General features: G+C 55.3%; 1 protein-coding gene across 3 annotated transcripts in view; it reads left to right on the top strand.

Moving 5' to 3' along the window:
- Positions 1-11,076, top strand: part of CUNH16orf74 (chromosome unknown C16orf74 homolog) — a 30,562-nt gene extending 19,486 nt beyond the window's left edge. For all 3 annotated transcript variants that reach the window (XM_064580347.1, XM_045892097.3, XM_064580348.1), the window contains 2 exons: positions 8,030-8,161; positions 10,477-11,076. In XM_064580347.1, the coding sequence (XP_064436417.1) occupies positions 8,030-8,161; positions 10,477-10,535 (191 nt within the window). In that variant the 3' untranslated portion in view covers positions 10,536-11,076. The remainder of the gene's footprint in view (positions 1-8,029; positions 8,162-10,476) is intronic.
- The last annotated feature ends 11,284 nt before the right edge of the window (positions 11,077-22,360 follow it).

Raw genomic sequence — 22,360 nt, forward strand, 5'->3', positions numbered from 1 at the left:
ACTAATTCCAACATCCGGTCATCTCTGAGGAATTAGTGCTGGCCCCAGAGCACCCGGTTCCTGCCCCAGGGCCTTTGTGCCTGCTGCAGCTGACCCAAGTGCCCTCTCCTTCCGTCCGCTTCTCCTGCCGCCCTCCGATTGGCCCCTCTGGGAAGCCTTTTCTGACTCCCCCCTTCTGACCCAGTCCTGCTGCTCCTTCCCATCATCTGCTTCTTACTAGTGACCCAGGCTCTGGAAAGTGTTTGCCTCCTGGCCCTGGGAAGGCAGCTTCTGTGTCAGGTCCCCCAGGACCCTGGGCACGGCCTGACTCCTCTGTGCCTCAGTGCATCCATCTGGAAAATGGGCTTCTCCCACTGTCGGCCTCGCTGGGAGGACCACGTGATGACTCCCTTCAAGGAGCTCACACAGTGCGCCCCCCCCCCCCAGCAACGTGGGCCCTCCGGACTGCGGCTTGGCAGGCCCTCTCGGGCTTTTTCCAGCTGACGCAGAAATCTTTGGGGCCTCACTTTGCACACTGGGGCCTGGAGGGTGGAGGAAGGCACAGTATGGGGGGAGGAGCAGAGAAACATGCTGAGACTCTTTTCTCAGGAATGACGCCTAGCACGTAGGGGGTGCTCACTAACTGCCTGCCGACTGAGCACCTCCCCTGGGCCCGGCTCCGTGCCTTAAGGGAAGGGAGCGTGGCGGGGGGAAGGCCGGGGCCAAGCGAGGCGGGGTCCCAGCCAGCCAGCCGGCAGAACTGAGAGTCAGGGTCCGGAGCCCCCGGAGCCCGGGGCCGGTCCAATCCAATAAGGAAAACGTGTCTCCGAGGGTTAAGTTGGAACCAGGGATATTTGGGGGGAGCCGCCCCCACTCCAGCTGTCCCACACCGAGGGTGGGACCAGGTCCCTGACGTGCGCTCAGGGGGCTAGGAGTAACAACCTCTGGGTGGCACCCAGTAGGTGCTCAGTATTGGCTGAATCGATGAATAAGTGCTGGGATCAGAATCTCGTGCTATTCATCACCACTTATGTTTACTGAGCGTGCTCCGCATGGCCGACTGTGTGGATTTCTCACCTGCAAAATGCCCATAGCGTTTGCACCCTCCTTGGCTGGAGTGTGGACTTCAGAGTGGGTCTTAATCCCTCTCAGCGCCCCCTGGAGGTGGGGGCGATTATTTACCTTCATTTTGCTGGTGAGGAAACAAGGCCCAAAGAGTCATTACCAGGTGTATTGAAGCCCAGGTGTACGTTCTGGCCTCCACTACATAGTGAGTGCAACAGAGTCACTGTGTGGGCGACGGTGCCTTTGGGAAGAGTGGACACAGTCCCAGGGACTTGGGCCCAGGCGGAGTCTCCAAGCTGGGTGCCGGTCCGAGTGCCATTTTCAAAAGAAGCAACAGAGGGCACCCTTGAGCCATGAAGCCTGCCGAGGGCAGCAGGTGTAGGCCGCGGCCCGGGAGTGGCCTGGGGGCTGCTGAGAGCTGCGCAGGGAACTGGGGCATCCTGAGCAGAGCACAGGCCTGGCTCGGGGCTTCTGAAGGATGAGAAGGGGTGGCTGATGCCAGAAGGGGCAGGGCGGGAGCTCAGGTGGGAGCCACCGGGCCTCCGCGGGCCCTCCTGGCACCTTCTTTCTCTGAGCCTTGGTTTTCTCGCCTGCAGAACAGCCGTGGGCCCAGTATGCACCCCAAGGGGTGGTGTGAGGAAGCGGCCTGGTCCCCAACCCCGGTCTCCCCCAGGTGCCAGCCAGCCAGCGGGCTCACGCTTGGCCACGTCTCCCGCACTGGGTAGCCCCACAGCCCATGCCAGGTACTTCATGCCTACAAGACTGGTGTAACCCCTTTTACAGCCAGAAAACAAGCTCAGAGTGGGGCCCTGTGCTCACACAGTCACCCTAGCTTGCGGGTTCCCTGCTCTGGCTGTTAGACTCACCTGGGTGCTTTTAAAAATCCTGGCAGCCCCAGGGGCACCTGGGTGGCTCAGTTGGTTAAGCATCAACCCTTGATCTCAGCTCAGGTCTTGATCTCAGGGCCAGGAGTTTAAGTCCCATGCTGGGCTCCATGCTGGGCCTGGAACCTACTTAAAAAAAAAAAATCCTGGCGGCCTGAGTAGAGCAGTGAAATCGGGCTCTCTGGGGGTGGGGTCCCCATCGGTATTTTTCAAACTTCCCACGTGATTTCCAGTGAGCAGCCAAGATGGAAAACCATTCCCCTGGAGCTGGGAAAAGGGCAGAACCAGGTTTCAGAGGAAGTCTGGCCTCGCAGCCCAGTGTCTCCCCATTTCACCCGCAGAGAAGGCCGGCTCCTGGAGGCCAGGGTTTTGGCAGTCTGGCCTGCTCTAAATCCAGGACCAAGAACAGTGTGTGCCCCAGAGCAGGGGCCCAGTCAAGGTCAGGTGACCTCCCCCCGCTGGAAATCTTCCCGCATAGGCTCCCTATTGCACCCCGAAATCTTTCAATATTTCTGGGGCGCTGGGGTCTGCTCCCCACCCCCTGCTTCCTTGGGGCCTGGCCCCCTGGAATCCCAGCCAAGCCCACCTCTTCAGGAAATGGGCTTTTAATGGCCTGAGGCAGGCACATAATTAACAAGTAACAATTCTGGCTTTAGCACAAATGAGCTCCTTGTCTGGGGCAGGGTTGGCATTTGTCTTTAATCCTCAAAGTAGGCATTATCTCCTGAGAGCTTTTTCCCTCTTGCTCAGCCACCTCTGCTCGGAGCTGGGCAGCCCCCGGGGGGGGGGGGGGGGGATTTGAGAAGTGCTGGAGTCCCGCCCTCCTCCTTTTCTCCCTCCTCCCCTCCCCTCCCTCCTCTCTGCCTTGAGCATCTCTCCAGGGCCCACTGAGTGACCTGATGCTTCCTGATTAAGAACGTGGGCTTTGTCGCCAAGCTCCCAGAACCTGTTAAAATGCAAATGTGGGGCCCCGGGAGAAGTGTGGCTCTTCCCCATTAGCATTTTATTTTAGAACTTGGGAATATTCGCGGAGGAAGGGGCCTCGCAGAGGGAGCAGGGAGGCTCCCTCCTGTTAACAGATAACAATAATCAGAGCTTCCTTTTGTTGCCAGCACTCCATGAGATGCTCTTTATGGATGATTACAGAGAAAGCTAACAGGGATTGAGCACCCTCTAGGCCCCTGGCTTGCTGGGCAAGGGCTTTATGTGAATTCATTCATTTCCTCGAGCCCAACACCCATCCGAGGTGAGGTACTGTCACTTAGAACAGCAGGCGGGGCTCAGATTTCGTTCTTGTCTTTGGCATTAAGCAGCCTCAGGCTTTTGAGTTTCTGTTCCTCAGGCAGGTTTCAGATCCACACTCCCTGACTTCTGGAGGTTACAGGGCCTCGGGACTGGCGCCCCGCAGCCCTTGGGCCAAATACGGCCCGCCGCCCGTTTTTGTCAATAAAGTTTTATTGGGGGGCGCCTGGGTGGCTCCGTCGGTTTCAGCTTGGGACCCTTGGTATCAGCTCGGGTCATGATCTTGGGGTTGTGAGTTCAAGCCCCGCGTTGGTCCCTGGAACCTACTTTAAATATAAAGAAAGAAATAATAAAGTTTTATTGAAACACAGGCATTCATTTGCCTGTCGTCAGTGGCAGCTTTCCTGTGACGATGGCAAAGTGGAGCCGTTGCAGCAGAAGACTGCAGAGCCCCAGAGTAAAAAATACTTCCCGCCCGGCCCTTTCAGAAAGTTTGCCAGCTCCATCATATAGAATTGTGGTTACGAGAAGCACCAGCTTGCGGAGTCAGACAGGTTGGGCTTGGGTTCCGATCCTGGCCTCCACCCCACACCAGCTGTTCAACTGAGTGCAAGTGCTTTCTCCTTCTGGTCCTCAGTCTCCACATCCATGAGATGGGGCTGGTTACACTTCGCACCTCAGCGGGGAGCAGTGAAGACCGAAGGAGAAAGCGCCCATCAGGCTCTCAGCACCGTGAACGGCATGCAGCAAATAATCCGTAGATGTCAGCCATTACAGGGGGTAACAGGACGGCCTCCTCCGAGCGGCTTCCTTTGCATTACGTTCTGGGTTGTACTGCTCTCAGTCAAGTTGGCGGCGGCCTCGGTGGGTGCTCCCGAGGGGCTCGGAGTCTGATGAGGAGACCTGGCCTCTTCCCGTAGAACTAACTGGCCTGGCCGATTCTGGGGGTGGGGGTGGGAACCACCCCAGGGAGGAGAGAGGATCGGGCTTCAGGGCTGGAAGTCTGCTGTGTTCACCGGGAGGGAGCACTGTGTCATCCTCTTCCCAGCCCACAGACGTGGGTCCGGCCACCCAGTTTTGTCAGTGAAAACAGGAAGTCAGAGGGAACACAGTCCAGAGAACAGCCTCACTCCTGACAGCAGCTGCAGGCTCAGGGGTTCGATGATTTCCTAGAAAGACACACAGAACTCACTGGAGGCTCTCGTGCTCGTGGTGATGATTTATTACCGGGAAGGGACACAGATTCCAACCAGCTGAGCCGAGGGAGTGTGTGGGGCGGAGTCCAGGAAAGTTCCAGACAGAGCTCCCACATGCATTACACTCTTGGTATAAACGTGTGATACACAAACACACAGACACACACACAATGGTGCCAACGAGGGAAGATCACCCGAGCCTTAGTGTTCAGAGTTTTTACTGGGTGTTCTGGGCTGAATTGTGCCCCCCCCAAATTCATATATTGAAGTCCTAGCCCCCAGGACCCTAGCACATGACCTGATTTGGAAATGGGGTTGCTGTTGCAGATGGAATTAGTTAAGAAGAGGACATCCTGGAGTAGGGTAATAATCCAGTATGGATTATTATGGATTATAATCTGTGATCCAATATGACTGGTGTCCCCGTGAAAAGGGAACATTCAAACAGAGACTCACACACAGGGAGAAGCTGTGTGAAGACGAAGGCAGAAATCGGGGTGATGTGTCCGTAAGCCAGAGGACACCAAACATTGCCCGCAAACCACGGCGAGCCGGGGGAGAGGCATGGGGCACGGTCTCCCTCGCGGCCTCAGAAGGAGCCAGCCCTGGCGGCACGGAGCTCTCGACTTCTGGCTTCCAGACTGGGGGAGAGTAAGGTCCTGTTGTTGGAGCTCCACAGTCTGTGGTTCTTTGTCACAGCAACCCAAGGACACAAGTACAAAGGCACGGTTGATTGCCCATGAGGCAGATCTGTCTCCAGTCCCTTTGGGTGTCACCCAGAGTCCGTGTGGCTGGACTCTCCAAAGTGACCAGGGCCCCCAGGCAAACCAAGCCTCTCCTGCCAGGCATGGCAGCCCAGGGGCTTAGAGGTGGCCTCCCAGAAGCCGAGCACAGAGGCCAGACCTCTTTCCCACGCAGAGGCCCAGAGAGGAGACGTGACCTGCCCAGGGTGGCACGGAGAGCGAGCAGTTGGCCTGAATTAGAGCCAGGGTGCTCACCACTGTGTCCGTTGCTGGCAGCTTTTCTGAGCACCCGGCCCAGGTCAAGCTGCAGATGGGCCAAGAAATTGGCCTGATTCCATTGCTTTAGGTCACCTGATGTTCATGCTTTTGTGGATTCGAACAGGCTGTCTTTGACAGTCCAGGCATGAACTGCCCATCAGAGGGGCACCCCTTAGGTGGCCAGAGGTCACCCTGAGAAGCCCCCTGTGATTTTTCCCACTGCGCACCCGCCATCCTTCCTCCTCCTGTGGTCAGGGCGAGCTATGGGGACCACATCAGCTTCCAATTCTGTATGACAAATTACCCTCAAACCCAGTGGCTTTAACATGTATTATCTCTGTGTCTGTGGCTTGGGAATTCAGGAACGACTTTGCTGGGAGCTCCTGGCTCAGGGTCTCTTGTGGGGTTACATTTAAGCGGTCAACAAGGGCTGCAGTGTCACCCAAAGGCTTGACTGGGCTGGAGGACTCCCTCTCCTGGTGGCTCCCTCACAGGGCTGTTGGCAGGAAGCCTCAGTCCCTCACCACACACCCCCGGTTGCTTGCTTGTCCCCACAGCATGGTGGCTGGCTTCCCCCAGAGCGAGAGGGCAGGGAAGAAGTTGCAGTCCTTTGTGACCTTGTCTTAGAAGTCCCACACCATGCCTTCCGTCATATGCCGTGTGCAAGAATCCATGCTAAGTCCATCCACACAGAAGGGGAGGTGGATCAGACTCCACCTCTTGGGGACATGCTTGAGAACCACTGACCCGCCCCCCCCAGGGGCCATGAGGAGCAGCGGGAATAACAATCACCCCATTCCCCAGCTCCTGCTGTTGACTAGGGACCCAGATACCTGAGCAAATGTCATGAAAAACAAGGTGGTGTGGGGTCTAGAGACAAGGATTTTTACACGCAGTTCAGCAGTGCCTGAAGGTCATTTCCAGTTTAAAGCACTCCACTTGCTCTCTCCCAGGCACTGTGGGCGCAAGGGAGACAGATGAATGAGACACTGGCCGTCCTCCAGACGCTCACGGTAAAGGGAGACAGAATTAAGAACGAATGTTTCAGTACAGTGTGATCAGTGCTGGAAGAAGATTGATGAATGAATCAGTGTAGATGGACAAAGGAGGGAGGGATCACATGTGCTGGGACATCTTCCCCAAAGAAGAGCCTATTTTGCTGGGCTTTGAAGGGTAAGCAGGAGCCCATTGCCCTGCAAAGGAAGAAAGAACATTCCAGGCAGAGAGAGTAGCGTGTGCAAAGGCCCAAAGGCATTGGGAGCCCAGGCTTTTGGGGAACTGTGAGCAGTTTGGGGAGTGTGGGCAAGTGGCAGGGAATGAGGCTGCAGGTAGTTCAGGCCAGATTGTGAAGGCTGGCTATAATTTATGATCACCATTTCCCAAAATGTATTTCACAACTCATGGTTCTGTGAGATGTTAATAGGCATTCTTTCAAAAACAGACCCCAAGGTTACTTAAGTTCAGGAAGCCCAGGGTTGAGCTCAGTGAAAGCTGCTTCCCTACTGCAGGACTTCTCAGAGCCTTTAATTCTCTCTAACATGCAAGAGAATCTCCACGAGAAAGATAGATTAGATGGGATCCAATCAACATTCAAATATATGGTGTTCCCAAACTCATGTGATTGTGGGACCCCCTTCCTGAGGGAGTCTCAGGAGGCCAATGTTCTAGGGAACACACTGTGGGAGCTACTGCTCATAGCTGGTTGTCAAGAGTTAGTGAGGGTCCCGCAAGTATGTGGTATGATCAGGTTCGCAGTTTCTGGCCCAGAGACGGGTTAGGGGCATGGGGAGGGAGAGAGGAGGACTGCAAAGATGCTGAGGGATGGCACCTGCGGGCTTGTGATGGGTTAGTTTGTCTCGGGGGTTGGAGGGTGGAGCAGGAAAGGGAGGAATTGTGGCTCACACTCTGGTTTCTAGCGCATCGTGGTTCCACTGACTCAGAGGGGAAGCATGGAGCAAGGCGTGTGATGTGGATGACTTGGGGGTGCTTTTCTGTCAGCTGGAGGTCTGTACCCAGGCGTGGCCGGGTCACCTGAACCTCATTAGCAGCAGCCTGCAGGACCACAAATTCACGGCCGTGGAAGAAATGGACAGATGGCTGGGAAAGCCCAGCTTACCCAAACTGACACAGGAAGAAACAGAAAACCTGACCAGCCCCCTGTCGATGAAAGACACCAAATTTGTAACCTAACGTCTCTGCCCAAAGCAAATGCCTGGCTCAGGCAGCTCCGCTGGGGAATCCAGTCCAATGTGTCAGGGAGAAACGAGCCCCATGTCACAGACACCCTTTCGGACGGTGACGTGGGGGAGAGGTATTGGCAGGCAGGGCTCCGCGTCGGTCGGGCCGCGTTCCCGTTCGAGCTGCGCGGCTCGCGTCCATTTAGAGCCCTGTTCTGGGCGCCCGCTGCGTGTCAGGCACTGTTCTGGGCGCTGGGGCCACGTCAGTGGACAAAGCGGGGACAACTCAGTGCCGTCCCCGAACGATGCAAGCTTGGACAGGCCATCCAGTGGGGGGTCCCTCCCCGTGTGTGCAAAGTGGAGCGGCGGGGAGGGAGGGAGGCCGGCAGGCAGCCCACGGCGGGCAGTTCCAGGCGGCCACTGATGCTTGTCTCCCTGTCGTGTGTGTGTGTGTGTACCTGTGTGTCCCACGCCTGCCCTCTCAGGCTTTAAAATGTGTGGCGGTAGCCATGACGAGGCCCCCGTCCTGAGCGACAAGCACCTGGACGTGCCCAACATCATCATCACCCCCCCGACCCCCACGGGCATGATGCTGCCACGGGACTCCAGGCAGACAGGTGAGGCGCCCGCCACCGCTGCCAAGCTGTCTGGGGGGCCTGGCTGGGGACAGCTCCCGGGGGGGCCCCCTTTTGCCGTGGGTCTGAGCTCACGTCCCCACCTGCCGGAGTTTGTTAAAAATTTATGCTGGGATCTGCGTACGCTCCACCGAGGGCCCCTCGCACGCACCAGCCTCAGCAAGATGTGGCCTATTAAGTAATTAGCTAGACAGCCCCTGCCGGCAGCCGGGGCGCGTGATGGATGGGGCTGGGCAGGCCCAGCGAGGTAATGGATGGATGTGCCTTCCCCTGCCAGCTGGGGACTAGTGCTCCGTCTTGCCGGCCACAGCAGTTCTGCTGGACAGGACAGCCTTGGAAACACACCACGTCTGGGCCCAGCTGCTCTCCGGCCCTCCTAGATGCTGCTCACTTAAGGGAGTGGGGAGGAGACAGACTTGTTTCCAGAGACAGGTGCAGACCCGTGCCCTCACCTGTGGGCACCGTGGACACTGTTGGAGCCGGTGGGACGGCTTGTTCATTTGTTCATCAAAGAGAGTTAGGGGGCCATACCTGTGCGAGGGGCTGAGGCTGCCGTTGTGAATAATAGTAATAAAAAATACTGATGTTAGCAGTAAGCAGTTTCTCATGGAGTCCTCAGGGTGACTCTGGGCTAGGTCCTGTTTTCATCCCCGTTTTACGGATGGGCAAACTGAGGGTCAGAGAGGGTGAGATGCTCACCATAGAGCTGGTAAGTGGCAGGGTTGGGATTCAGACCCAGCCGTGTGATCTGGAGCCTGCCCTGTGGCCCCGAGGCTAGGCGCCCCCCCAGTGGCTCGCATCAGTCAGCCAACCAGCCGTCAGGACATCAGTCCTGCCTGGCTCTTGCTGGGAGCACAGGCTGACCAGGCTTGATGTGGGGGGGCTGGGTAGGCTTTTCCAGAAGTGCTGAGCTTGCCCACCAGGCCGGATGATCGGGAGGAACCCACTGGACCCCCTCTGGGCCGGGCCCTATGCGGGGACGGGTGCTGGGCCATTCTCAGTAATGACTCACCCTGGGTCACCTTCCTTTATCACCCTCCCAAGTGCCAGGCACTGGGCTGAAGTCTTCTCACAATGTTTATTCTCCTGCCAACCCTGAGGGCTGTGAAAACCACCCTTATCTCTAGTTTACAGATGGGAGACCTGAGGTCCAGAGAGGGACGGTGACTCACCCAAGGGCACACAGCAAGGTGGGAGAAGAGCTGGGCTCTTGCTCTGTGTCCAACCAGAGAGCTCAGTGCAGGCAGCAGAGGCTCAGGCCCTTCGCTCTACCATTAGGCTCCCTGCCCTGCCAGCCTTGGTGTCCCCATCTGTAGAATGGGGTTATAACCCCCATCCCTGCCCCCGGGGCCAGTGTGAATGTGGGCAGGCTCAGGGTCACTTTACAGGGTCAGAGTCCCTGGCTCGCAGAGGAATTCCGAAACCCCAGAGAGGCCCCTTTAAGTGTAAGCAGCTGCAGGGGTGGATCAGCACAGAGGGCCTGAACAGGTATACCGTCCTGTCCTACCCGCCCGGACCCCGTGCCTCTGCTTTTCCCCTTTCAGAGAACGGAGGCATAGGATAAAAGGCACGGACCACTGGGTCAGAGAACCCTGAATTCACATCCCTGCTCTGTGACTTAGCACCTTGTGACACTGAGCAAGAGGGGCTACCTCCCTGAGCCTTGATTTCCCCATCTGTAAAATGGTGCCTCAGAGAGGTTGGGGAGGATCCGGTGACAAGGACAGGGTCTGACTTCATGCCCTGCACAGAGGCGGTGTTGTTCATATTCTCACCAGTGGTATTTAGGGCAGGAGGAGAACTCCAGACCTGGGTAGCACTTCTTCCAGTGTTGCTGGCTCCGAGTGATGATCAGAGACCTGGGCCTCCCCAGGCAGTGAGGGGTTGGGCCCCCCTGGCTGGCTTGGAGCAGGTCTCCCCTGCTCTGGGCCTCAACTTCCCATCTCTAGGACAGGGTCATGGAGGTCCTGACCTCCCGTCCAGTCCCGGCCTTGAAGGCACCTCCCAGAAGATGCTGAGCCAAGGGTGGGGCCCAGGGGTACAATCTGAGGAACCTCAGCCAGGGCCCCAGGCGAGCTCTGCATTGGGTGTGGGCGGAGGGTGCGTGGGGAAGGCCCACGAGACCCAGTGTCACCCGGTCCCCTGTCAACAGCCTTACCCGCCTGTATGTGGGGGGGAGTTCGGGGTGGTGGTACAAAGCAGGGAGCCCAGAGGCTCTGGCCTTGGAGCTCTGGGGGAAAGGGAGCCTGGATGTGGTGGGTGCCCACCCAGATGCTGACTCCTCGTCTTCCTCCTAGTCTGGCTGGATGAGACAGGGTCGTGCCCAGAGGATGGAGAAATAGACCCCGAAGCCTGAGGAGGAGGCACAGGTCAGAGACTGTCCTGCTCCAGGGGCCCCCAACCCCACATGTCCCTGGGGGCGTGGCTGCCCGGGACAGATGCGCTGAGCACGCCGGACCCTGGAGGGGAAAACGAAAGAATCCGGCACCTGACCAGCTGCAATGTGGCAAGAAGAGCAAGGAATCAGCCGGCCCTGCCTGCATGCAGAGCCAAGTTTCCCGGGCCCCGCTGAGCTGACCAGACCTCTCACGCCCACACGGTCATGGTGACGGCCACCGGGGTGGAGGGAGAGGCTTTCTCCTGGACAAACGTACCCTCCCTGAGCCCTGGGCCACACAGTCGGGTGTGCATGAAGTCAACACACGCAAGAACTTGCAGAGGAGTGGCTCCGTTTTTTACAAGTTGTTTTACAGATATCAAAACAGTCCAGAAAGTGATTTATAATTCCTTTTTTGCATTATAAATAAAGGTCATCTGTAACAAACAGTGAGCCCTGCTTCTTGGGCTGGGCAGAGACGATGGAGCGCACGCAGGTACAGAGGTGAAGAGAATCGCTTCCTACAGAGGGAGGGGCAGGGCTGGCCGGTGTGGGGGCGGGGCCTTTGGACGGTCGTGGGCCCCCCTCCCCCCCCCCATTCGCACACTGCCAGGGAAGCCTGAGCAAGGCCCAAGGCACGGACTCTGAAGTCACGTGGGCCCGAGTCCCAGCTCCGTCCTCACCAGCTGTGGGATCCTCGTCATGATATGTGTCTAGGATGGGAGGCGGTGGTTCTGGGTTTGGTGCTTTTCGAGAACATCAAACCCTTGGTGTCCCCGTTCCCCTCCTAGACTGTTCTGATGGTGGCACCTTTGTCTGGCTTCTATCAGAGGCCCTGTGGTTCCCGCTGTGTTGTCGGTTTCCTGAAGCAGCAGAGCCTGAGCAAAGGCTTTGTGGGGAAAGAGTTTATTTGGAAGGTGATCCAGGAGCACACGGGGAGGGAGGGAGGGGGGCAGTGCAGTTGGGGGCGGGGGAGGACCCCAAGACCACTCTCGGGTTCAGGAATTCCCTAGAGGGACTCAGAACTCAGAAAAGCCACTCTGGCTGTGCCGTGTTTATGGTTTCTTACAGCGAAAGAATGCAGATTGCAATCCTCAAAGGGCAGAGATGACAAGGGTGGGGCCCAGGAGAGAGCACACGGGGAAGTCCTGCGGGCAGCATTTGGTTCTCCAGCCTCCATGATGACGCACGCTCGGGGTACCGCCAACCAGGGGAGCGCACTGGGACGCCGGGGTGTCCGTGGTTTTCCCTGGGGGGTTGGCCACATAGACACGGCTAGCCGCCCACATGGTGACCTCAGTGTCCAGCCCCTCTGTAAATCACACCGTCAGACTCTTCTGCGTGACCGAGGCTCCAGGTAAACAAAGATAGTCTTATCAGGCAGGACATTCCTAGAGCCTCCAGGTCACCTACCAGGAGCCCAGGGCAAAGTCCCGATCTCTCTGGGGGGTCCTCCCTCTCCCTGTCCCCCTGCCCCCCCCCCCCGCACGGTCTAAATAAATAAAATCTAAAAAAAAGAAAAGAAGTCGCACTTCCCAGCATGTTCCCAGAGCTCACACACAACAGGTGCACCAGCTGTTATTTCGTGCTCATGCAGCTGGAGGGGTGCCAGGCAGTTCTGAGCACCTCTAACGCGTAGGATATTCTTGGAGGAAACTCCTAGAGGTCACGCATTAGTCAGCTTTCTTTTTCGCTGTGATATTGCTGTGTACAAACAACCCCAGCTCTAGGCTGAATGTGTACCCACCCCCCACATCTGCATGTTGAGACCTAATCCCCAGTGTGACGGAGTAAGGAGGGGGGCCTCTAGGTCATGCAGCTGGAGCCCTCGGGAACGGATTGGTGCCCTTACAAGAGAGACCTCAGAGAGATGCCACCATGTGAGGTCATGGCCAACTGTGAACCGGGAAGCAGGCCCTCCCCAGACACCGAATCTACTGGTGCCTTGATCTTGGACTTCCCAACCTCCAGAAACGTGAGAAATACATTTCTAGCAACCCAAAGACACGAAGACGCACGTGCTCCCCAAACTCACTGGCTTAAGACAGCGGATCTTCAGTGTCTCACCCCCTGGTCTTTAGGTAGGTGGGCCATGGCTCTACTGAATGGCCGTGAGGAGCTGGGTTCAAATCAGCTCTGTGTGTTCCCTCCAGCTGTGGCCAGCCACTGCCCCAGTGTGCTGTCATGGAGGGTGGCGGGAGCGCAGAGCCCAAGCCAGGCCACGCGAGTGTATTCTCAGCTCCTGCTCATGGCTTGGGGCCCCAGTCCCCGACTCTGGGCACCAGGGGGAATGCTGGGCCAGAGCGCTGGCGCTGGGCACGAGCCCTAAAGACTGGCTCGGTCTACATGCCAGGGCGCAGGAGGAGTCCCCGCATCTCCCCGGGCACAGCTCAGAGGCCTCCAGCCCACTCAGCAACCTGCTGTGGCTAATCCTGGCTTCATCCCAGGCTTTTAGTGCCCATGGCAACAGCAAGAAGGCTGTGAGCTGGAGCCCAGGCAGGAGGGGGTCAGTCAGAGGTGGCGCAGTCCCAGGATGCTGGATATGGCTTTCTTGCAGGGTCAGAGTGAGTTCCCTCGCTCTCATGGCGTGCAGGGTGTCCGTACTAGTCCCTGGCTTGGTGCCTCTTGTAGCTGGAGCCTCCATCCCTGGTGAAGCCAGCATCCTTAGGAGGGTGCCTGCTGAGTACGGGGAGAGAGACCTTTCCTGGTGACATCTGCACCCCCAACCTGCAGCAAAGGCCATGACACTGCCCAGCACCCTAAGCCTCTGCCTTCAAGCGAGCTCTCTCTCCCCACAAGGGAGGGGCGAGGTGGAGAGGGCTTGCTCAGTGCACACTCCTGCCCGGGGAGGGCATGCAAGTAGGGAGCAGGGCACCCCACTGCAGCTCTAGCATCCCACATAGGAGCTGTCAGAAAGAATGGGGGGAGTGGGTACGAGCAAGGGCTTTGGTGTCAGCAAGACCCATGTTGTAATGTGTCACTTTGGAAAGTCACTTGACCTCTCTGGACCTTTTTTTAGCCTAGAAAGTGAAGATAAGATGGGGAGCATCTGAGGATTAAGTAAAATAGTCTATGTACCACCTCCATGGTGCCTGGCAGGGATCAAATAGTCGATCCACGGGAGTCATTCTGATCAGGCAGGTCACCAACCCCTCTGGGCCTCCATTTTCATCTGGAGGATGGAGACAATGCCCCGAGGGACCTGAGGATTACTGACAGTGAAGGTACGAACATGGGGTGGGTGGTGGGGGTGGGGACTTTACCTGCAGTGGGTGCTAGGGGAGCCTGCATGTCTGTAACAACAGCATTCCAGAGCAAGCACCTGGGGCTTTTTTGGGAGCAGAAGCAGGGGGGCTGGGGGCTCTCAAGGCCAGCTGGAAGTACCAGGTCACCCCCTCTGGATGGGTTAGCAGATAACCCCCTGACCCACCCCACCACCCCTCCCCCCACCCCACCCATGCTGTGCTCTTTGTGGTGGTGGTGAGGCAATGCTGAGGAATGTTCTGGACTACACTAATGCTTCTCGCACTTGAAGGTGCTCCCAGTAGCAATCTGGTTCAAACGCAGATTATGTTTTGGGAAGTCTGGGGTGGAGTCTGCGATTGTGGATTCCTGCTTCCTAGCCTAAATCCAGTCTGTCCCAATGCTCTATTTATCAGTGGGGGAAATTAAGCAAGTTACTTTGCCTCCCCGAGCCTCAGTTTCCTTGATCTTCAAGTGGGGATGATAACTAGGTTTTCCGGCAAGATTAAATGAGCGAATACACAGAACCTAGAATAACGTGGCATAGGATCCAAAGAGTCCTCCAGAACGTTAGCAATAATGCTGATGTTAGCACAGCTGTGTTGGAGAAGACCCACCAGGCCCACCTGTGCGGTCGCAAACTTGTGAAGTTGTTCAGTTTTGTGTGGACTTGGCCCTTCATGATGTAGCCCGGGGCACAGGGATGCAAGAGCACCTGGTTCTGGGGTTCATGAGCAGACCTGGTTTGGCCACTCGCTGCTGACAAAATCCAAAGTGATAGGGAAACAAGAAAGGAATTTATTTCAGTGAAGCCAGCACTGGGAAGACGGTGGACTAGCAGCTCGAAGTCTGTCTCCAAAGTGCCAAAAATACTTCCAGTTTATCTAAGGAAAACGTGGGGCAAAGGTGGGTGGGTGCGTGCAGGTAGGCAGTGAAGGTCAAATGCATCCCTGTCTTGGGTCAATCACGAGAGATCTCGCAGGCTCAGGGCGGTCTGTATCGCTCGAGGGGGTAGCTTCTGGGATGCTTTGCCCTCAGAGTCTTCCACCTGAGCCGAAGGACTAGCTGGAAAGGAGAACCCAAACTAGCAAGTTTGAGGTCAGGGGCGCCTGGCTGACTCAGTGGGTGGAGCAGCGACTCTTGATCCTGGGGTTACGAGTTCAAGCCCCACCTTCAGTGTAGAGATTACTTCAAAATAAAAACTTAAGGGGCGCCTGGGTGGCTCAGATGGTTAAGCGTCTGCCTTCGGCTCAGGTCATGATCCCAGGGTCCTGGGATCGAGCCCCACATTGGGCTCCCTGCTTGGCAGGGAACCTGCTTCTCCCTCTCTCTCTACTGTTCTCTCTCGCTCTATCAAATAAATAAATAAAATCTTCAAAAAAAAATAAATAAAAATAAAAACTTAAAAAAAGTTTGCGGTCAGAATGGAGGCGGCAGCTGAAGTCCTTTGTCAGTGAAAGGTGGGGGGGTGCTTACATAGGAGGGGGTGGGTGGGGTGGGTGCCTCTTCAGGGCTGGTCTGGAATGATGACTTACGTGAACCCAAAGCATGGCTCCCTAACTCTTACTTCTTCAGTATGTTCTTCCTTAAATACGTCCTGGGGGAAATGGATACTAATGTCTGTACTTTTTCATTTACTCTTAATGCCAAAGTCGTGCACACCGATTAAAACCAACAATAACGCTTTGTGAGTGGCTCCCCCCCCCAAAGTGTGTGTCGGCGGGGTGTGACGCAGAGCCTGGGGTCACTGGCGACAAGGAACTAGATGGACGTCAACAGCTCTGACCCCCGAGAAGGCCCGTTCGCCCTAATCCCGGCGTGTCCCAGAGAAGCTCCCAGGTTCCAGGAGGCGCGGGAACGTTCCGGCCCACGACTAGGGATTCGTGCTGTGTGCCTCCAGGAGGGGTGGCTGGGAGGGGAGAGAAGTGTGAAAACAGATGGAAATGTAATGTTTTAATGACAGCAGCAGATGGCAAAAAGACACAAGAGTGTATTCACACCGTGTCAGAGCCATTTGAAAGCGCCCGCCCTGCTCGGCGGTTCTCTCGCCGGCTCCCCCGCCCAACCCTGGAGGCCCGGGAGCTGCGGGGAGGGTTGCGCGGGCCCCCAGGAGGGGCGGCCGCCTGGAGCCACAGGTGGATGGGGAGCTCCCTTGGCCACCTGGGGGCTGCTGGGCTTTAATGGGCTCTGCTTTCACACAGTCCCTACTCCGGGCGCCCTGGGGCTGCCCGAGGCCAGGCCGTGGCCAAGGCTCACCTGCACTTCTGCTCACAGCCTCCAGGCGAGCCTCGTGGCTAGACCACACCCCACGCCGCCCGTGGCCACCAGAGTTCTCGTCCTAGAACGTGAATCCACTCTTGTCACTCCCCAACCTGACCCGCATCCTTCAGAAGGCCTCCCGTTGAGCTCAGGATCCTGTTCACGTCCTTGGAAGTGGCTCACCGAGCAGCCCCTGGCGAGCTGACCCCCGCTCGCCTCTCCGCGCTCTGCAGGGAGAACGGCTCCTCGCCGCGGGCCAGAAGGTCGTGTTATCACCCCCGCCCTGGAGACCTTGGAGGGGACACAGCCCCCCAAGTCACGGTAGGAACTATGGCTCTCAGGCTCCGGGAGCACCGTGGGATGGGGGCCCCAGTAGGGGAGTGATCCTTCCCTATCATCAGGACACTGCTCTGTGAGAAGCCACGATGGGTTCTGGCGGAGGCAAGGGAAGGAAGAGGCACCAGAGGGGGGTGATCTCCATTCTGCATTTCTCTTTTGCTGCCCTGACTATAATTCTAGCCCCCTCCTTAGATGGGTGACACCAGCTGTCAGTCTCGGCTTCCTCTACCTTCTCCCCCTCAGGCTGCAGGAGCCAGGCTGGACTCGGTTTATCGGATCAGTGGCCCTCAGCCTTGCCCCAGAAGTTGTGGTTCCTTCAGGCCAGGTGTGGCCTGGCCTTGGGCAGGTGATTCCCAAGCACAAGCAGGGCGAGCTGCCCTGCAGCCTGTCCCCCACCTCCTCCATTGGGCCGCTCATCATGGTGCTCGGCTGCTGGTCCCCTCACCATGAGGAAATGGCTCCCACGTGGCTGGGATTCAGACTTCGAGGTGAACTGATCAAGGTTTGAATGAACATGCCCTGCGCAGATGGATCACAGGTGCAGCCCAAACGTGCTCAGCCCAAGACCCACCTGCCCGGATGTGTTGGCGGGCGGCGGGCCCAATGCCAGGTCCAGGCCTGCCTGACGCTTCAGAGGACCCAAGGCTCGAGGAGGTGGCTGATGCTGCAAATACTGGTCCACACGGGGTTAAGTGGCCACCCGACTGGACGGGACGGTGATGAGACACTTCTGTCATTGCAGAAAGGTCTGAAGTCCAAGGTGCCTTTCTGCCCGCCTAAATTCTACTGTGACCAAAGGTACCCGAGCACAGACTGTCCTAAAGGGGGCAGTAGGTTCAACTGCAGGAATGTTTAGGTGCCTGGGGGAACCTGGAGGAGAGATTTTTTTTAAGTAATCATACACCCAAAGTGGGGCTCGAACTCATGACCCCGAGATCAAGAGTCACATCTTCCACCAACCGAGCCAGCCAGGCACCCCAAGATTTTTTTTAACAAGGCTTTTTTTTTTTTTTGGAATAGCTTTAGATTTGGGGCACTTGGGTGGCTCAGTCAGTTATGCATCTGACTTCAGCTCAGGTCATGATCTCGGGGAGCTGGGATGGAACCCCACATCGGGCCCCCGTCATCGCCGAGTTGGCTTGTCCCTCTACCTCTGCCCCTCCCCCCCAACTTGTGCGTGCCCGCTCTCTCTCCCAAATAAAATCGTAAAAAAAAAAAAAAAGAATAAATTTACAGAATAGTTGCAAAAACAGTACAGAGGGTTCCCATAGAGTGCCCATCCAGTTTCCCCTGCCCTTAATCTTACTTTGCTCTGGTCTATTTGTCAAAATTAATGAACCAATTTTGATAACACTATTTTTTTTTAGGTGCAAGACTCTTATTTTTTTTTTAAAGATTGTATCTATCTAGTTAGCTAGCTAGCTATCTAACTATCTATCTATTTGACAGAGCTATAGAGAGAGCCAGAGAGCACAAGGAGAATGGCAGAGGGAGAGGGAGAAGCAGACTTCCCGCTGGGCAGGGAGCCTGACAGGGGACTCCATCCCAGGACCCTGGGATCATGACCCGAGCTGAAGGCAGGTGCCCAACCAACTGAGCCACCCAGGCGCCCTATGGTGCAAGACTCTTTTCTTTCCAGTTAGTTAACATGCAGTGTAGTATTAGTTTCACGTGTACAACATAGTGATTCAACACTTCCATACATCACCCGGTGCTCCTCGGGACAAGTGCACCCCATAACCCCCATCACCTATTTAACCCATTCCCCCACCCGCCTCCCCTCTCTAGAGTTAAGAATCTATTTCTTGGTTTGTCTCTCTCTCTTTTTCCCTTTACTCCTTTGTTTTGTTTAAATTCCACATATGAGTGAAATCATATATCATTTGTTTTTCTCTGACTTATTTCACTTAGCATTATACTCTCTAGCTCCATCCATGTCGTTGCAAATGGCAAGATTTCATTCTTTTTATGGCTGAGTAGTATTCCATTGTGTATATACACCACCTCTTTATCCATTCATCAGTCTGATGGACACTTGGTCTGCTTCCATAGCTTGGCTATTGAAGATAATGCTGCTATAAACCTATCCCTTCAAATTAGTGTTTTTGTATTCTTTGTGTAAATAGTAATGTAATTACTGGATCATATGATAGTTCTATTGTAAAAATTTTTTAATTAATTAATTTATTTAAGTAATCTCTACACCCAGCACAGGGCTTGAGCTCACAACACCAAGATCAAGAGTCACACGCTCTCCCGAATGAGCCAGCCAGGCACCTCTCTATTCTTAATTTTTTAAAAAGGACTTTATTTTATTTTTTTAAAAGATTTTACTTATTTATTTGACAGAGAGAGACACAGCGAGAGAGGGAACACAAGCAGGGGGAGTGGGTGAGGGAGAAGCAGGCTCCCCGCAGAGTAGGGAGCCCGATGCGGGGCTCGATCCCAGGACCCTGGGACCATGACCTGAGCTGAAGGCAGACGCTTAACGACTGAGCCACGCAGGCACCTCTAAAAAGGATTTTATTTATTTATTTGTGGGAGTGAGGGAGGGAGAGTGCCAGCACATGTGCGAGTGGGGGGAGGGGCAGAGGACGAGGGAGAGAGAATATTTTTTATTTTATTTATTTATTTGAGAGAGAGAGAGCGAGAGAACGCAAGCGGGGGGGGGCAGGGAGGGGCAGAGGGAGAGGGAGAAGCAGGCTCTCCACTGAGCAGGGAGCCCGACACGGGGCTCGATCCCAGGACCCTGGGATCATGACCTGAGCCGAAAGCAGACGCTTAATGACTGAGCCACCCAGGCGCCCCCAAGGGTGAGAGAATCTTAGGCAGACTCCCTGCTGAGCACGGAGCCTTTCACTTCATGGGGCTTGATCCCCGCAACCCTGAGATCATGACCTGAGCAGAAACCAAGAGTCAGAGATTCAACTGACAGAGACAGCTAGGTGCCTCTCTAACTTTTTAAGGAACCTCCACACTGTTTTCCACAGAGTGGCTGCACCAGTTTGTATTCCCACCAACGGTGTAAGAAGGTACCCCTTTCTCCACATCTTCGCCGACGCCTGTTGTTTCTTGGTATACTAATTTTTTTAAAGATTTTATTTATTTATGTGAGAGAGTGCGCACCTGCATGCACGAGTAGGGGAGGGGGGAGAAGCAGGCTCCCCGCTGAGCAGGAGCCCGACACGGGGATCCATCTCAGGACCCTGGGACCATGACCTGAGCCGAAGGCATACGCTTCACTGACTGAGCCACCCAGGTGCCCCCTGAGTCACTATTTTTTTAAGTAAACTCTGCCCCCAACATGGGGCTCAAACTCACGACCCCAAGATCAAGAGTCGCACGTGCCTCTGACTGAGCCAGCCAAGTGCCCTTGGGTCACCCTCTTGAGAGTGAGTATGTACATCGTTTGGAATTCTTCGGCACAGTAAGGTTGTCCCGTCATCCCCATTTACATCATCTCCAGCTCTTTATTCACCATGACATGGGTCATTCCCGTCTTCTAGGGGAGGCATTTCTTGCAACAGGGGAGAGCGGTGTGAGGGTTCTGACCACCTGGTCTGACGCAACAGCCCACCTCCACCACGCCCCTCCGGGCTGGTCCCGTGCCTTTCGTGTTCCTCTCAACTGTGCACTGTCTCCCCGACTTTCAGAGACCAGGCATGAGGATAGGCATTTGGAAGTCTTCTCTGGATCGTAAGTGTGGCTCACAGCTGGACCGGATTGGGGCCAATCCCTTCAATTCCCAATTTTCCCAATTATAAAAACCTACATGTGTGTGGTCACTCAGAAAGTAAATCTGGAGCTTAGGGGAGGGCGTTTTAAATAACAGCTTTATTGGGGAATACGTCACAAATTCACCCTTTTAAGGTCTACAGCTCAGTGTTTTTTAGTATATTTATAGACCTCTGCAAACACCACCACACATTTCCATCACCCCTAAAAGACACCCAGTACCCATGAACAGCCACTCTCCTTTCCCTCTCCCCCAGCCCTGGCAACCACGAATCTAGTTTCTATCTCTACATCTAATCTAGTTTCTAGATTGTTCATATAAGTGGACTCATAATATGTGGTCTTTTGTGACTGGCTTCTTTTCACGTAGCATCGTGTTTTCCAGGTTCATCCACGCTGTAGCACGAAACAGTGCTTCGTTCCTGTTTGTGGTGGAATAACATTCCACAGTATGTAGAGATCGCATTTTGTTTATCCATCCCTCAGTTGATGGACATTTGAGTGGCTTCCACCTTTCAGCTGTTGTGAATCATACCTCTGGGAAGGGAAAGACATTTAACAAGCCTCCAGGTGCCTCCGATGTTTGCTCATGTTTGCGACTCCGAGGCGCTGTCCTGTTGCAGTGTGCAACACTGGACACCATACCCGCTTGTCTGGCTCTCTCAACAGCCCGAAGAGGTAAGCAGCAGCACTGCCCCCACCCTATAGTCAGGGACAAGGACACTCAGGTGATGTAGACACTGGGCTCAGCTAGTTCTCCTACTCATCCCGCCCTGCGTGGCCTCTCTGAACCTGGGCTTTCCCACCAGCTCTTTTCCAGGCTATGAAAAGCAGGGAGGGAAGCCTCGCCAACTCTGGAGCACAAATATTTGCCAATCAAGAAAACATTCCCCTATCAGTCAAAACCCAGACAAACTGGCAAACATGCTCTGCAGATGCCTGAGGGAGCTTCTATTTTAGGAGAGACCAGGTGGCCTGCAGCTTCTCCCCCTCCCCACACACCCCAGGCTCCTTCTCATTCCTACCTCGTTTGCAGATGAGGAACTGAGGTTCAAAGTAGTCACTTGCCCTCTGTCACACAGCATCCAGAGGGATCTTTTATTTCTTTTTTTTTTTTTTCTTCAAGTAATCTCCACACTCCACGAAGGGCTTGAACTCAGGATCCCAAGATCAAGAGTAGCTCCCTCCAGGGTGCCTGGCTGGCTCAGTTGATAGACTATCTGACTCTTGATCTCGGGGTCATGAGTTCAAGACCCAGGTTGGGTGGGGAGATTACTTAAAAAAGTCACCAGCTCCACGGATTGAGCCAGCCTGGCTTTGTATTTGTCTTAATAAAATGGCACACAGTGAAGGTGATTTCCAAAGCAGATAAATAGCAGACAGCTTGCTAGGCCATGTGAGTGGGCAGAACTTAATTATGGCCTTATTTCATCTCTCCAACAACCTTAAATGGGGCAGGTTTCAGGGAGCTTAGGGAGGAGATCATGGGGTTATCTGGGGTGGGGCAGATTTCCTGTGGGGATTCGGAACCCTGGAATCCTCCTGTCTCCTGTGTTTTTTCACAGGGCCTAGTGATCAGGGGTTCAAATTCAGCCCACTGCCTGTCCCTAACAGCCTGCATTAGCAGCGTCACTCCCAGGAAGCTTTCTGGCCCTGGTTAAAATTCAGTTTTCTGTCCTCACCCCAGACCCCTGAGTTAGAATTCTCCAGGAGTGCACATGTTTACTTCTTTCTTTCTTTCTTTTCTTTCTTTCGATTTTATTTGTCAGATAGAGAGCACAAGCAGGGGGAGCTGCAGGCAGAGGGAGAAGCAGGCTTCCCGCCGAGCAGGGAGCCCGACGTGGGGCTCGATCCCAGGACCCCGGGATCATGACCTGAGCCACCCAGGAGCCCCCAGGAGTGTGCATGTTAACACTCAGAATCTTCTAGGGGATTCTGACATAGAAGAGAGTGTGAGAACCACTGCTATTAGGTCTTACATAAGCCCACTGTATATAGGGACGGACAGAGAAACTCATCAGGACGTGCGGCAGCCGTGCAAGTCTTCCTGAGTCTCACCTGGGGTGCTTGCCAAAGCACAGACTCTGAGTTTCTGAATCGGAAGATGTGGTGGGGCGGGGGAATCTGTCTTTTTATAGGTCTGACCAATATGTGAAGAGAGGACAGAAGATTGTGAAGTTAAGGGAAACAAGGGTTCGTCTCACTCCGATGGGGCCTGGGCCCCGTTT

The sequence above is a fragment of the Mirounga angustirostris genome, unplaced genomic scaffold, assembly GCF_029215605.1.
Source record: "Mirounga angustirostris isolate CCGP_5_RB_7025 unplaced genomic scaffold, mMirAng1.0.hap1 SCAF_16, whole genome shotgun sequence".
In the NCBI taxonomy this organism is placed as follows: domain Eukaryota; kingdom Metazoa; phylum Chordata; class Mammalia; order Carnivora; family Phocidae; genus Mirounga; species Mirounga angustirostris.